The 16,153-nt window shown below is 38.2% G+C and overlaps 1 protein-coding gene across 1 annotated transcript; it reads left to right on the plus strand.

The window, feature by feature from the left end:
• Positions 1 to 7,403: 7,403 nt before the first annotated feature.
• On the plus strand, positions 7,404 to 7,586 carry EV154DRAFT_388911 (uncharacterized protein; the record flags this gene model as incomplete). The annotated part of the gene is made up of 1 exon (XM_051595086.1): positions 7,404 to 7,586. A coding segment is annotated over one exon (183 nt), but the record flags the coding sequence as incomplete, so codon positions are not given.
• Between the last annotated feature and the right edge of the window lie 8,567 nt (positions 7,587 to 16,153).

Consider the following 16,153-nt stretch of genomic DNA (forward strand, 5'->3'; position numbering starts at 1 on the left):
ATTTGTTTGTCATGATTCACATAAGCTGTGATGTTTGAGATATTAAAAATAGATAAAACAGAATAAAAAAAGAAGTAATAAGAAATGAGTCTCTATTAATCCTTTATTAAAGTTATGGAGAGAAAGTCATCGCAAAAGGGAGGACGCTTTTTATATCAAACATCTGGGAGATTGAATCTGGTAAGGAATAGGCAGTGGCTTGTTTCTATCTTCTGAAACATGGCAATTAGAATTACATGGTCTTAAGTCAATCAATACTTTCTTATATTGATTGGCCCAAATTATTAAGTGAAAAATTCTCATTAACTGACACTTCAGTAACAGATTAATGAGAATCAAAAACAGCCAATAATAATATAATTCCCAATATATAATCTGTAACAAGATTATACTGGTAATATGAGAGTACCACTCGAATATTATAATTTAACCACATTGAAGGTCATTCTATACGATATTTATTGGAGGAAATACGACATAAGCTATGACTAAACTTGTCATTGCTTATTCTTTTAATTGATTTCTTGTTTTATTTTTTTATAAATAGAGCTGATGTTTCACTTCTCTTTGTTTTTTTTTATCAGATTTATTTCACAATCATCTTCTCGTCTTTTTTTGCTTTACTTTCTCTTATGAACTTACTCACCCTGTATATTGTTTGCATAACTTAAACCATAATTTTAACCCCTTGTGAAACCTTGTCCTAGAAATTAATATCAGTATATCTTGCCCGTTACCAAACTCCCTGCAAGACCTTGTACGAAAAATCATATCAGTTTATCAAGCCTGCCACCGAACTCCTTGTAAAATATATCATTAATCTGTCTCTCAATATTACTCCCGCTTCCTGTCTGACTCAACCTTAGTAAACATTTCCCGATCATCTATTACTTTTATTCTTAATCTAGTTTCCCGCCCGTGTCAAACCATAAATATTCCCCGAACCATCATATTATCCAATGTCAACTAAATCCAGACTGTTACTATTTGTCAAATCTCAATTACCCATCTTTGTCAATAATCTACTCATGATATCTGTTCCGTAAAATCCTTTGTTAATATATAATATAAACCCATCGTAGTTTTTCCCATGTATAAGAAATAGTATAAACAGATGCTGTCGTATTTGGGTACGATTTACTTAAGTATAATTAAGCAAATCGTTTAAATAAATAAACTATGAAATTAAAACACCTTTGTTGTTACATATCAGCATACGCTTGTATACTGCCATAAAACTTCTCCTACTACACGTGCATACTTCTATATTAAAGATTGCACTACTGGCCTAAATACGATATACGAATGACAGTTAGCTACAGAATGCTATACCACTGAGTTACGATATCACCGATCGAGAAGAGTGTCGTATTTGGGTACGATTCACTTAAGAATAATTAAGCAAATCGTTTAAAATAAATTAACTATGAAATTAAAACAGCCTCTGATGTTGCATATCAGCATACGCTTGTATATTGCTATACAACTTCTCCTACTTCGAGTACATACTTCTATATTAAAGATTGCATGATTGGCCTAAATACGATATACGAATGACAGTTGGATACAGAAAGCTATACCGCTGAGTTACGATATCACCGATCGAGAAGAGAATCTTCTCAGATCAAATCAAGAATTATAAGAAAGAGAAACTTAATATTAACGAGGCTTTTTCAAACCAAACCTCCGTTTCGGTAAAAATTTTGACCTTCGCTGCGATGCGGTAAATTTTTGACCTGCACTATGGTTCGGTACGCTGCGCTTCGAAAAAGCCTCGTGCTGCCGCAGGCCTGTTTTTGAAATCAAAAACTTAGCATATATTAATTAACCATGACGCCCACGCGCCATTATAGCTTAAGCTACACTGCTGATTATCAGTTTGACACTGGAGAAAACTTTGATGTTTCTCATTACATGTTTAAATAAAAGACGATATCCCTAAACCCAGGCTAGAAAGTTGATGTACGCAAAAAGTATTAATTGTTTAAATATCTGATTAACTATTTTATGCGCAATGTTTAATGCTATTGGCTGCTATACTGGGGCGAAGGGTAACCTTTGCCACAAAATCTCCATAGTTACTTTTTTTTTGAACGACTTTTTCAGTAAAGTCACTTTTATATTATGACTCTCTCCAAAATAGTCAATTTTTATATACGCTCTTTTTTTCAGTTTAATGCTTAATGTTATGGGTCGTATTCTTCGAAGAAGGGTTTTTCCCAGCCTCTAATTTTGTACCTCTGCTAAAAAAGATTACGAAGTAAAAAAAATTAACGCTTTAAAAACATAGGGCTGTAAAAAAATTCACGGTATTAAAAAAAATTATACTTTAAGATATTATTCTGTAGAAAAAAAAATGAACATTGTTTTTCAGAAGGTAACAATTTCATGCTAATACTATGGGCCGTATTCTAGGGTGGAGGGGTCCCCCCTCCCCCCAGCCCCCTTCCCCTCTTGCGGGGGAAACCCCCGCACCCCCAATTTTTTTTTATCACTACTTAAAAATTACACTGTTAAAAAAAAAAAAATACTGTTTTATAAGATATAAGCTCTTTCATGCTAATACTATGGGCCGTATTTATGGATGGAGGGGTTCCCCCTCCCCCCAAACCCCCCACCCCTCTTGCGGGGGAAACCCCCGCACCCCCATTAAAAATCCTAACTTTTGTAACTTTTGTGACTGAAAATGTAATACTCTAAACTCCGAATATCCAGTCAAGCCACTCTCACTCTCGTATCACTATCCACCTACTGCGTCGTCAAGACCGCAGCACTTCATACTTATCCTGAATTACACTAACACATATACTTATCCCATCCGCAGCAATTATCCCTAAACTATAAATACTCCAAACAATCATTATTAAATAAAGGATCTTATTTTTATTATCTTAACTTTCTATTTAAGTACCGAACGTCTGAATATTACATTGGTGGAGTAGCTAAAATGGCCAAAATTACTGATGAACAACCTGGTCCTCAAGACACCCAGAGCTCAACTTTCTCTACGGATACAATGAAACCCACTGATTCGGATACTAAAGGAAAGAAGAAGGAAGAGGTGGATCCTTCCATTTTCAAGTCTGCGGCTAACTATTCTTCAGCAAGTCTTCATGACAAGACGAAGAAGAAGACATCAGATAACCACGCTCCTGATTTGGACTTTTCGGACGTTCGTAACGGCGATATGTCTATTGTTGATGACGGATCCCAAATGGACGGAGAATCTCTCAGGGTACATTTTATGGATGCTAAGCGAAAATTTGATGAATTAGCAATGTATGTTCAGGTGAACCGACAAGGACTCCTGGAGGAGGCGATTGTGAAACAGCAAAGATCCATGGCTATTTTGAAATCACTGGAACATTTGGCTCCAGCGGATCGTATTCATTTGCAAATACTCATTTCGGAACAGCAGGATCAAGCACAAGAAATACATCGTATGGTTGAAAACCTGGACGGCCAAGTTAACAATGAAAGGTCAAGATTGAACCAGGTACTCACGTATCTCTTGCACTCTATTCCCGGTATGGAAATGAACCGAATGGTCCATGAATTTCAATGGCCCACACTTTCTGTTTGTCGCGACTTGGAACTTCCATATGATTATCAGTTAATGATCACTGGCGTTTATAATCCTCCCAACATTGTTAAGGATGAAAAAGGTAAACACAAGCTTCAGGAGAAGACGGATCAGGATGAGTTGAAACTATTGCAACAACGAATTCTACTTTTGGAATCTCAACTCCAAAGAGCTCAGGTTAGCACTCACGGACATGGTGGTACTAATGAACAAGAATTGCGTCAGACTACCTTACTCAAACCAGAGACTAAAGAATCCAAGGCTATCAATCAACAGCGTATCTTTTTGGAACGAAGGAAACGACATAAGTTCCCCACTTTCGAAAAAGGATCGGCTCATGAGGCTCAACAATGGATGCAAAGGTACGAGGTTCTGGCTAAATATCTTGGATTTACTGATGATGAAAAATCGGAGGAAATGACAGCAGTTCTTACGGGCGATAGTATGGACTGGTTGATTGGGTTGGACCCAATGGTGCTCGGTGATTGGAGCAAATTGAAGGAAGCATTCTTACACCAACACGCGCAAGGAATGGACCCTACTCTCGCTGCTTTCAACGAGTTAAAGAGTTATAAGCAAGGCAACAAACCGATGAAGGAATTTGGTCCAGGTATCACTACACTGCTACAACGTGCTGGGATTTATCAAGCCAACATTCAGCTGGATTACTTGAAAGATCGACTACATCCCGAACTGGAAAAAGCGGTTATCATGAATCGGGCCCAAACTCTGGCAGATGGTATCCACATTGCAACAGGAAATCGAACGGTCCTTGGCAAAATCAAAATTGTCCAATACATATATGGGTCCCATTACAAATTACTCTTCTGGATCCGAAGGTCCTTCAACTTCCCAAGCAGTTAACAATGGTGGTGAGCAAAACTACCAGGATCAACAGCAGCGCAGGTATGGTAACGGTGGCAATTATTATGGTCGTGGTGGATCTCAAGGTGGTGGTGGCTCTCAAGGCGGTGGTGGCTCTCAAGGTGGTGGTGGATCTCAAGGCGGTGGTGGCTCTCAGGGTGGAAGATCGTTTGGTAACACAAGGGAAACAAGAACCTGTTTCAAATGTAACAAGGTTGGACATCTTAAACGGGATTGCCGAGCCAAAACTTTCAAGCAAAATAATCAAGAGTTGGAAGCTAATGATGCATCTAATGAACCGGTGGAAATGGAAGATGATATTTTTTGGCATTTGTTGCAAACCCAAGAGATTATGTACGAAAGTAACAACAACATGAGTGAACAAGGTGGCCGTAGAAGATTCAAGATTCCTATTCAATGCGATGAACAACAACAAGAGGTCTTAGTCGATACTGGAGCAACAATTAGCACCATTTCGAAGAAAGTCTCTGAGAAACTAAGCCTACCACAATTTATCGTCGATACACAGATCATCCGATATGGTAATCGAACTACTCAGTCAACTAATAGAAAAGCAGTGATGGATTTTACTTTCAACGATCAGGAATCTAGTCGGGTGTATTTACTTGTGGTTGCTGAACAGAACGAAGAGGTAATCCTCGGTATGGATTGGATGGACTACGAGGATATCGTTTTACGACCTAAGGCTAAGGAAGTATACAAGTATAAGAGCACCGAAGAGCAAAATAACAGTGCAAGTTTACTGGTTGAAGAACTACTTTCTCGATTTCCTAAACTTACGGATGAAAGCGACCAACAGAATATTACTACGGCTCCTTACGAACATGTAATTGATACCGGCGAAGCAAATCCCACAGTTACACGTGATTATCGACGTTCCCCAGCTGAAAATGAGGCGATCAAGACCGAAGTAGCAGCAATGTTAGCGAAAAACGTGATTGTACCTAGTCAGAGTGATTGGTGTTCCCCAGTCGTGTTGATCAAGAAACCGGATGGCAGCTTTCGATTCTGTGTTGATTACCGAAACTTGAACAAGGTGACAGTTAAGGACAAATTTCCATTACCTTTAATTTCTGATCTTTTAGAAACTTTACGTGGTTACAAGTATTTTACCACATGTGATCTTAAGTCAGGGTTTTGGCAATTGAAATTAAGCGAGTCGTCCGCAAAGAAAACGGCTTTTCAGGCTAATGGGTCCCTTTACCAATTTGTGTCGATGCCATATGGTGTGGTCAATGGTCCTAGCTCTTTCGGTCGTCTCATGTCCATCGTTCTCAAAGGTTTACCTCGGTGTTTGAATTTCATTGATGACATTATCATCTACAGCAAGACTTTTGAACAGCATCAGGAGGATGTTCAACGTATGCTCGAACGACTGGACTCATACAACTTGAAAATTTCTAAAAAAAAATGCCAATGGTTCTGCAAAGAGGTGAAGTTTCTTGGATTCTTGGTGAACGGTGAAGGAATACGCTCCAATCCTGAAAAGGTCGAGGTGGTCAAGAACTGGAAAGCGCCAACAAGTAAAAAGTCATTGCTTAGGTTCCTGGGGTTTGCAGTTTTTTATCATAAGTTTATCGACTCGTTGTCTGGTAAGGCCAAACCGCTATATCACTTACTAAAAAAGGATGTACCATATGAATGGACTCAAGAAGCCAACCAAGCGTTCATGGAACTAAAACAAGAATTAAGCACTCTCCCTTCATTGGTATACCCGAATCCGAATTTACCATATGATCTTCACTGTGATGGGTCTGACACTGGGTTAGGTGCGTGTTTAGTCCAAAATGGCAAACCGGTGGCATTTGCTAGTAAAACACTGACAGCAGCCGAAGTCAATTACAATACCACGGAAATCGAATGTCTCGCAATCGTATGGGCTTTACAACACTTTCATCCCTATATCTACGGAGCTTCGTTGAATATTTATACGGACCATATGGCATTGAAATCTATCATGGCAACCAAACTACCTCGTGGACGGATAGCTCGCTGGATAATGGCTTTACAAGAATATCAACCATACACTATTATTCACAAGAAAGGTCTCGAAAACGTCGACGCAGATGCACTCTCCCGTTTGGACCAAAATAATCAGGCCTCGGACTCTGCAAATGATATCACCATCGAAAATTTTCGTGCTCTCCAGAAAGCGGACCCAAAAATTGCTATGATGCTGAAATCTGGCGTCAAGTCACCCTTCCTTTGGAAAAACAATATCCTTTGTCACGAAGATAACTTGGGTAAAATCTTACCGGTGGTACCTGTCGGAATGGTGGATAAAGTGCTCACTCATGCTCATAACATCGCTACTGGTGGACATTTCGGGGTCGAAAAAACCATGGGGAAGGTGAGGAATATTGGATGGTGGTCAAGTCGGGCTGAAGATGTAATCAACTGGGTCAAACACTGTCAAGAATGTCAACGATTCAAGGTTCGAAATGACATAGCAACACCACCTATGAAACCTATCACTCCCAAATATTTAGGTGAAATTTGGGCAACCGATATCGCAATTCTACCTGAAAGCAAGCACGGCAACAAATATGTTCTAGTAATCATGGAATACTTATCGAAATGGGCAGTTACTGCAGCGCTTCCCTCATTTGACACGAATCACATTGTCCAGGTTCTATTGTACGAAGTGGTATTGAAAATCGGTTTACCAACAAGGCTTATCTCGGATAATGGTAGCAATTATATTTCTGATGCAATGAACATGGTCTGCAAAAGGTTAGGCGTTTCAAGATCTCTTACTTCGGTTGAACACCCCCAAACTGACGGGCTGGTCGAAAGGTTAAACCGAACTCTAAAAACAAGCTTAGCGACAGTAGTAGGAAAGGAACCTGACACTTGGTGCGAATACCTGCCTTTTGTAACTTTTGCGTATAACACGGCGAATCAATCAAGCACTGGATTCTCTCCTTTTGAACTCTTATATGGAAGAAAACCCGAATTGCCTCTACTACCATCCTTGGATATTCAAGACCCAAAGACCTATGACACTGAAACTTGGATGAGCTTCCTGAATGAAAAGATACCTTTAATTCACCACAAAGCATTGGAAAATATCAAGAAGGCTCAAGAATATCAAAAGAAATTCTACGACAAGAAATCAAGAATAAAACACAACTACAAGATCGGCGACTTGATAGCAAGAAAAAATCTGGACAAGATCGGAGGCTTTCCCAAAGAACGTTGGTCTGGACCTTGGATCATATTAGAAAAGAATAATCAAGAAGGAACCTCATTCAAGATTGCCCTCAAGAGCGACCCTACCAGCCATGTCTCCACGGCCAACATCAAGCATATGCGAGTCTGGCATCCAATGATTAACTCGGCCTTCTGCGACAAATCTTCTAACAAAGGGGGGAATGATGTAATACTCTAAACTCCGAATATCCAGTCAAGCCACTCTCACTCTCGTATCACTATCCACCTACTGCGTCGTCAAGACCGCAGCACTTCATACTTATCCTGAATTACACTAACACATATACTTATCCCATCCGCAGCAATTATCCCTAAACTATAAATACTCCAAACAATCATTATTAAATAAAGGATCTTATTTTTATTATCTTAACTTTCTATTTAAGTACCGAACGTCTGAATATTACAGAAAATTAGCTCGCCTTGTGACTGCGTAGTTACGATTCCAATAATTTTAATATAATAATAGTTCTCTCAATGGCTTAGCTACCCATAGAGAGAATAGAACAGCTATTAGTATAAATGGTTCATTTACTTATATGTTGATATAATTATACTGCCTATAAAGAGTATAAAGAAATAGTGTATGAATTAATGGATACCTATCTTCTACAACCAAATATACAAATTTCGATAAGATATTCTATATTTGGGATCGTATTTTATGCATTAGAAAATTAAAGCATAAATGATCAATTACAACTATTATGTTCTATTGCCAATTACACTTGACAAACAAGTATGTATCTTTTAACAGTATCCGTTACACGATCTTACAAAGAAGTGTGCCACTGCACCAAGTATTTGTCAGAATACTCGTGTTCCCGTTTCACACATCTGGGACAACGTTACCTTTAATCAATTCTAACGAGTAGAGTTTAGATAACACAAGATGGAAGACTAAAATATAGATTTATTCCAAAACCAGAAAGGTTGACTCATCATAAATCCAGGAGATGTTGGCAATATAAAAAGGATTGATTATTTCATAGCAGCAGAGTTTTTTAGTCTATTTTTACCCTAATAAAAATATTTGTTTTATCTCATTGTTTTTATACGTGCATTCTATCAAATATCACAAAAGTACCGAATGAGTGTTTAACAAAACCTTGAAGATGTTTGAAAGGAATTTCATTACATGCTTCACTGATCCTGGTCTTAAGATCCTCAGTGTTCCCAAACTGGCTTCTTCTAACTTTACTCTTAACTACTGCCCAGAACTAGTCAATGGGGTTAAGTTCTGGGGAATAAGGAGGAAGATAAACACATTTATAGCCTCTAGATTCAATAATATTGTCAATACCACCGTCTTTCTTATCATGAATAGGAGAGTTATCCATAATGAGATAAAATCCTTTCATCTCAGGATATTTATCCATTTGATCGAGAGTTTTCTTGATAAAATTAAGGTAGTGACCGGAATTAGTTCCTCCAAAAGAAGGCTTCTTTACAGCAGTTGATTTTCTTTTACGGCTACCTACTACTTTTACTTTTTTTGGTGGTACTGGAACTCGTATCTCAATGTTTATTATTCCCAATGCAGAAACAGCACCAAGAATAGTATGGCTAATAGCCTTAGTAGAAGGCGTGACAACAACAGCCGGTGTTCCTCTAACCGATCTTGCAGTAGGTGGCCTCATGTTTAAATCAAAAGCACTCTCATCGATGAGAATGCAATTGGTATTAAAATCCATTGAGGTTTCAGACCATAACTCTACCCACTCACGACGAGCTTTAGGGTGACGGGTTACGCTCTTGATAGAAAGATTGCACTCCCTTGAGGTAAACTCTCCAACGACTGTTTCTTTTAAACTAAAGTTTTCGAAGTTTTCAGTCAAACTATCTACTGCGTCTTTTGTGCGAGCCTGAGGAAACTCATCAAAGTAGTTTATTAAATACAGCTTATGCTCCTCTTGAAGCTGACTGGATTTTCGGTTAACTTTGTTCGTGTTTTTTTAATATATATCCCATTCAGGATCTTCCCTAAGTCTTTTTGCCCATTGCTGTCCAGTGCGTTCGTTTACTCCAGACAATTTTGCAGCTTTTGCAGCTTTAAAAAGTTTGATATTAATATAATACAAAAACAAAGTTTTTTTGGTCAACGGAATACGTTTTGTATTTAACTGCGGTATTTCCCGTTGAAACTTTGGTTTGAATGTCTTCCATTCGTTTATCCAAAGCGGGATCATTTGAATCTAATTCAACTGGTTGATGTTCTTTATACTGAGTCAAGTTAGTTAGGTTTTCTAAATTGTAGGGATCTACATCTTCTTCCCAGTCCATTGGCTCTTTTCCATCCTCATTATAGAGATTTCCTTGGCCATCTTCGAAGATGATCTTGCCTAAAATTGAAAACATAATAGATGTTTATTTTGTAAAGTAAAACGTAAATTGAAAAAATAAAAACGCTAATTGGGATCTAGCAAACCCGTAAAGTGAGAATAAAAAACCCGCAAATTGGCCAATAAAAAACCCCCAAATTGGAAGTTTGTAAACCCGCAAAAAAAAATATATAAAACCGCAAATTGGTACCGTGAGCACTGTACTTGTCTAACACTGCTAAAATAATTGGTCAAACCGAACCTATAACCATTAAATATTTAAATAACATCAATTTTGAATTTTGTTTCGAAGTAGTAGAAATTAATGATACACTGGAAACTGATTTTGATGTACTTCTTGGGACAGATATTCTTTCAAAGTTGAATATTGGATTAACCAACGTAGCTCATAAATATCCCGATGATGATGAAATCAATGAAGATCTCCAATTTGAAAGTGCGAATAACGATCCATCTGATAAGTATGATCCTGAAGATGCTGATTTTGGTACCATCGAAGAAAGAGAGAGAAATTAATGAAGTAAATTCAACCTTCTATAACCAGAAATATTATTATAAAAGCTGGACAATTTTGTAACTTACCTGAAAATATCGTAAGAATACCAATCAAGAAGGATGCACGAAATTGTGACATACCGCAATATCCTATTCCATATCATAAAATGCCTGAAATTAGAAAACAAATCAATGAATGGTTAGAGGCTGGTATTGTAGTCAGATGTAAACCAAACAATAAATATAATACGCCACTGCTCGCAATAGGAAAGAAAGATGAGAACAATAAGATGACAAAGACACGTGTATGTCTCGATTTGAGAAGACAAAACATGAACATTGATGACTCATTGGTAGAAATTTACGCCTTTCCTAACATACAAGACATTTTAGAAAAGGTATTGTTTGGGATGGAGATAAAATGTAAATTAAGGTAACAAAAGAAAATACTTTTAGAACTGTATATGGGTGTTCTCAAGCAAATTATTTAAAATTTTAAAATAAATCCTTTAATTAAAATCAAAAGTCACAAAAAACACAACTCCAATTTGGGAAAATGCTAAACTGTCATTTGTACATGGCACAGAGGCCAATGTTATTTTATTTCTTTCTTGTATTCTTATCAAAATAAACATACTTTACCTTTGTCTCTACCTATTTTAAAAATGAACAACCAAAATAATGCTTCTTACCCTATTAATGGTCAGCCTGAGAGCAGCCAGAATGGAATCGTTGGACGTGGACGTGGACGTGGACGTGGAAGTGGAAGTGGAAGTGGGCGTAGATGTGGACGTGGAAATGGGCGTGGACGTGGAAGTGGAAGCCAAAATGAAGATGATTTCGAAGGCTCACAACGCTTTAGAGGATCTGGATGGGGACAAGCGGAGACCTTGTTGCTTATTGAAAGGTATAATGAGCACTTCCATGCTATGGATTCGGCTAGAAGCTTGGCGAAAAAATGAAATTTTTGACCTTCTTGCGAGTGAATTTCATGCAGCAAATGTTGAATGTGCTCCTCGGACCCACGAACAGTTGAAAAGCAAGTGGTCAAATCTTTTGCAGAATTTCAAAAGAAATTACGCCACCCGTAATTCTACTGGACAAGCAACACCCGCTCGTTCTATCATTTATGACAAATTATATAGCATTCTGAAAGACTTACCTTCATATTTTCCACCTGTCACTTTTTCCTCAATTTCAGGGGGAGTTCAGAACAAGAATTGAAGATGCTCCTGAGGATGATAAAAATTTGGAGCCTGAGGTTGTTGGTGGTCCTAGCCAGAATACTGCCCATACAAACACTGCCGACGATGTGTTACGTACTGTGGATACCCAATCTGGAACAGCAGGTAATGTACGTTCCGAGGGAATCTTTGCTGTCGGTGAACAAGATCAACCTCCCACTGCAAGACGCAGATTAGAGACACCCCGTGTGTCAACAGCCGCCACATCCTCACCAGCAACAACAACATCACCATCAGCACCATAAGCACCATCAGCACTACCAGCACCACCAGCACCACCATCAGCACCACCAGCACCACCATCAGCACCACCAGCACCAGCACCAACAGCACTAACAGCACCACCAGCACCAGCGCCAAAAGCACCAAAAGCACCAAAAGCACCAGCACCACCAGCACCAACAGCACCAACAGCACCAACAGCACCACCAGCACCAACAGCACCACCAGCACCACCAGCAACACCAGCACGCGCATCGGAGCCCTTTCAATTTACCCAGGTAAGAGTAGCTTCGATGTTGCCTTTACCATCGGCGTCTGAACAACGCATCGAGAACAGCATGTTACGTGTCTTGAACCGGGTGCAACAAACTCAAGCTTTGGAAAGAGACAACCACTTTCAGTCCTTTCTTCAGTATAGTCTGGAGGCCAATGCTGCATTACTTGCATGTAGTGATCGAGTGGCAGAACTGTTTGCTCAAAGTAACAGGGAAACGGCAAGACTTGTTGATGCTATCCTTCAGGATATGGCCAATCGAAACCAACAGGCTCAAAATAATAATAATAATACTGATCAATAAAAATATATAATTTTGTTACAAACATTACTTGTTTTTTGTTGAGGAGGCATATAGGGGTTGATGTTGTCCCTTCTAGTTTGACCATTCCGATAGGTGGTGCTGTTGACTGACTGACTAGAACTATCCGGCCTAGCAGCAGGCTCATCGCTCGTCACATCGTTCGGCTCATCTTCTACTAATTCCAGAACAGGGTCATTCATCTCAATACACAGATTGTGTAAAATACAACAAGCTGTGATAATACCCACAATATCGCTGGTATCCTTGATGTATATATGTTTGCTGAGGAATCTCCAGCGAGAAATCAATATACCAAAAGCTCTTTTAATGGCCATTTGAGTTGATGAATGAATCTTGTCGAACTTTGTTTTGGCCAAAGCATCATCAGATCTTCCAAGGACTTCCGAAGCAGGATAAGGCACAATTATATGGTGCGATAGTGGGTATGCCGAGTCTAAAACATATTTAGTTTTTTTTCGAAGATTTTATTCACGCTTATATATTTTACCTGCAAGGATATACCCATTCAAAGGAAAGTATTCTTGGTGGTTTTCCAAGGCAACTGTTGCTACCTCGCTGAGGTCGAAAGCAGCAGCATCGTGTGAACGACCTATGTCAAAACGATCAACATCATTGCATACAATCGCACAAATAAATTATTACCTGAATCACCAACCGAAATGTAAGTAAACTTACTCTTACATCACATACTGCCGTAAGTTTCATGGCAAAGTCTCCCTTACAATCCCTCCAATCCTCGGCATGTTCCGTTCTTGCCGTCCAAAGCTCCAACAGCTGTTAGACCCCAAACAGTGCGGCCTATACCATACTCGTAACCATGTTTGATTGCAGCGACACGCTGCTCGTCCTTGGGCCATTCGATAAGATGCTTGAATTTGTTAACAACGGCTTTTTCAAAACGTTGCGTAAAGTTTCTGTAACTACCGTGAGAGACTCCTATAGTCAAGTGGGCGCAGCGATAGCCAACGGGACAGTTAGCTAAGCGCCAAATTACACATGAAATCTGGACGTATGGAGGGATAAAATTTACAGCTCTAGACTGAAAAGCGGGATCTCTGCGTAGTTCGTTTACAACCCTTTCGAACGTAAGGTGGTTCATACGGTACATGGCGCGATAGTTGGTTCGTGGATTGTCGTCATCAGTCAAAAAAGGGTGAGAGATGCGGAAGTAATGGTAGTTGGCGAATGAATGGCGATTGTTGACCGGCTCAGTTGGGTATGTTAAATGAGCTTGAATGAGAAAAGGCGTCAACTCAAAGAGAGAGGGCGAATCTAAAAACGTGGTCTTGTAATAAAGAAACACCTGTTCGTTCAATGCTATTTGACTCTTAAGGAGCTGCTGGTATTCAGCGAGAACTAAGTTGCGATGGTTGCAAATAAGTTGGTAGTAGTAATATAATTTATCGTTGTAAGACATTTATAGTATTTGTTATGAAAGAAAAGAATTCCCACACAAAATGAGTGATGTGATTTTAGTATTTTTCGAGTTAAAATGATATTTTAATGTCAGAAAACATTTTTTAAAATTTGACCCCTCCATAGTGGTGAGGTCAAATATTTTTAATTAAAATCAAAATTTTAAAATTTTAAATAATTTGCTTGAGAACACCCTATATCTTTTATTTCGAGAAAATTTAGATTAGGGAATTCTACTAGCAAAAACTACAGGTGTTTATACTAAATGATTAGATGGCTTTCGGATAATATATGTGACGCGTTAAAGGAATATGATATAATGTTATACGTAATGTCTGTTTAAATAAATATGTTATGAAGTAATTCCTGCCTTAAAAAGAAAGACAAAAGTACGTGAGGATCTAAATTCATCTCCGCAGGTGACATTACATAAATGCCAAAGAAAACGTTTAGTGCGTGTAATATTCAGTAACCGAATATTCCGCCTATGGGATTGTACTATACTTTTATCGTATTATGATACTAGCTGGCATCTCGCTCACTTCGTGAGCGGAGCCAGTGTCTGAAACGCACTTAAACTTAATAAATATAGCCTTTATTTGTAATATATAAGGTGGGATAAAAAATGATGATTTAAGATAAGATATACTGTAAAATTTAATGGGAGTTAGGTGTGGATGAGTAAATCAGGATAAATAACATTTTCAGTAGTGTTTTTTTTATCTGAAAACAATACGGATATTCCGTTTGCTGATGTTGCTGTAGTATACATATCTAATAAGTATTATTTATACGCAATGCAAATCAAAAATTTTACACTCAATGCCAACCCACATTTTTACACTCAATGCCAATCAACATTTTAACACTCAATGCCAATCTACCGGTCTTTGTTCCTGGGGGTGGGTCAAGCCCCTTCCCCCAGACCCCCCTCGAAAATAAATTTTTCGGCGGGGTCTAAATTCCGTGTTGCAAAAAGGTAGGAATTGTAGTATATTATAAGATTTTACTCGTCACAAGGCGAATCACCTGGTGCACAGACACCAACGGTTCTGATGATAACAAATGGGGCGAAGTGTGAGCCATGAATATTTATACATGATCATCCATTATTATGTAAATGTGATGATTCTTTTATTATAATCTATGACATCCTCAACAGGTATCACAAGGAAATGTGTTTAGTAGACTTGATGTTGAATCAGCCTACAACAGCTTTAAAGTGGATGAACCTAGTCAAGAGGTCTTACAGTGCATCTATTTTATAATGAACAATTTTTGACTCCGATTTCCAAAAAAAAAAAGAAAAACGCTATCTCCTCGATGAATTTAACATGTATCAAAAATCTGGCTCTATTATGTTCTTTATTAAAGAGTTCTTCATAAACTAATAGAGCCCGATTTTTTTTTTTTTACACAAAATTTTTTACAGATGGCAAAACAAAATTTGCCATTTACAGTAGGAAGACCCAAAGATGTGCGGGAGGTGTTTTACAGTGCAAAAATCCATAGAAATCTATCAGATATATCCCGGGCAAACATTTTTCCGCGATAAATTAGATTCCTCTGTCAGAAAATATGATAATCACCAGTGTAAAAATCGGACTTTTAAGTTCTGCGAATGTCCGTTTTAACGAAAATTGTTCATTATAAAATAGATGCACAGTACTACTCGTCAAATCTCAATTACTCATCCTTGTCAATAATCTACTAATGATATCTGTTCCGTAAATACCCTTGTTAATCTATAATTTAAACCCATCGTAGTTTTTCCCATGTACAAGAAATAGTATCAATAGATGTTAGTTATTTATTAGAAAAACGTTATTCTTTATCTTAGTCCTAACCCCTCCCCCTCTTAATTAATCAAACTATTTTATTTTAACCAATCGCCCCCCTCGTGTTGCCAAGTAGTTTCTGTGTCTTGTTCCTGTTCCATCCGTGACAGTTACTATGAAATTAATTGTTAAGCTTATATCACAAATGGTGTAAGCACGGATAGACCTTTTCTAGCTGTAATACGACTACAGCCTTGCTAGGTCACTACTGTTTATATAAAAACAACACGAAAAACACGCCGATATCGTTAATAGAAAAGCCCGGAAACATATTAGCAGTTTTGAAATCCTAAAAAATTTAATAAAAATTGTGAAA

This window comes from Mucor mucedo (assembly GCF_025094135.1).
Source record: "Mucor mucedo strain NRRL 3635 chromosome Unknown EV154scaffold_76, whole genome shotgun sequence".
NCBI lineage: Eukaryota > Fungi > Mucoromycota > Mucoromycetes > Mucorales > Mucoraceae > Mucor > Mucor mucedo.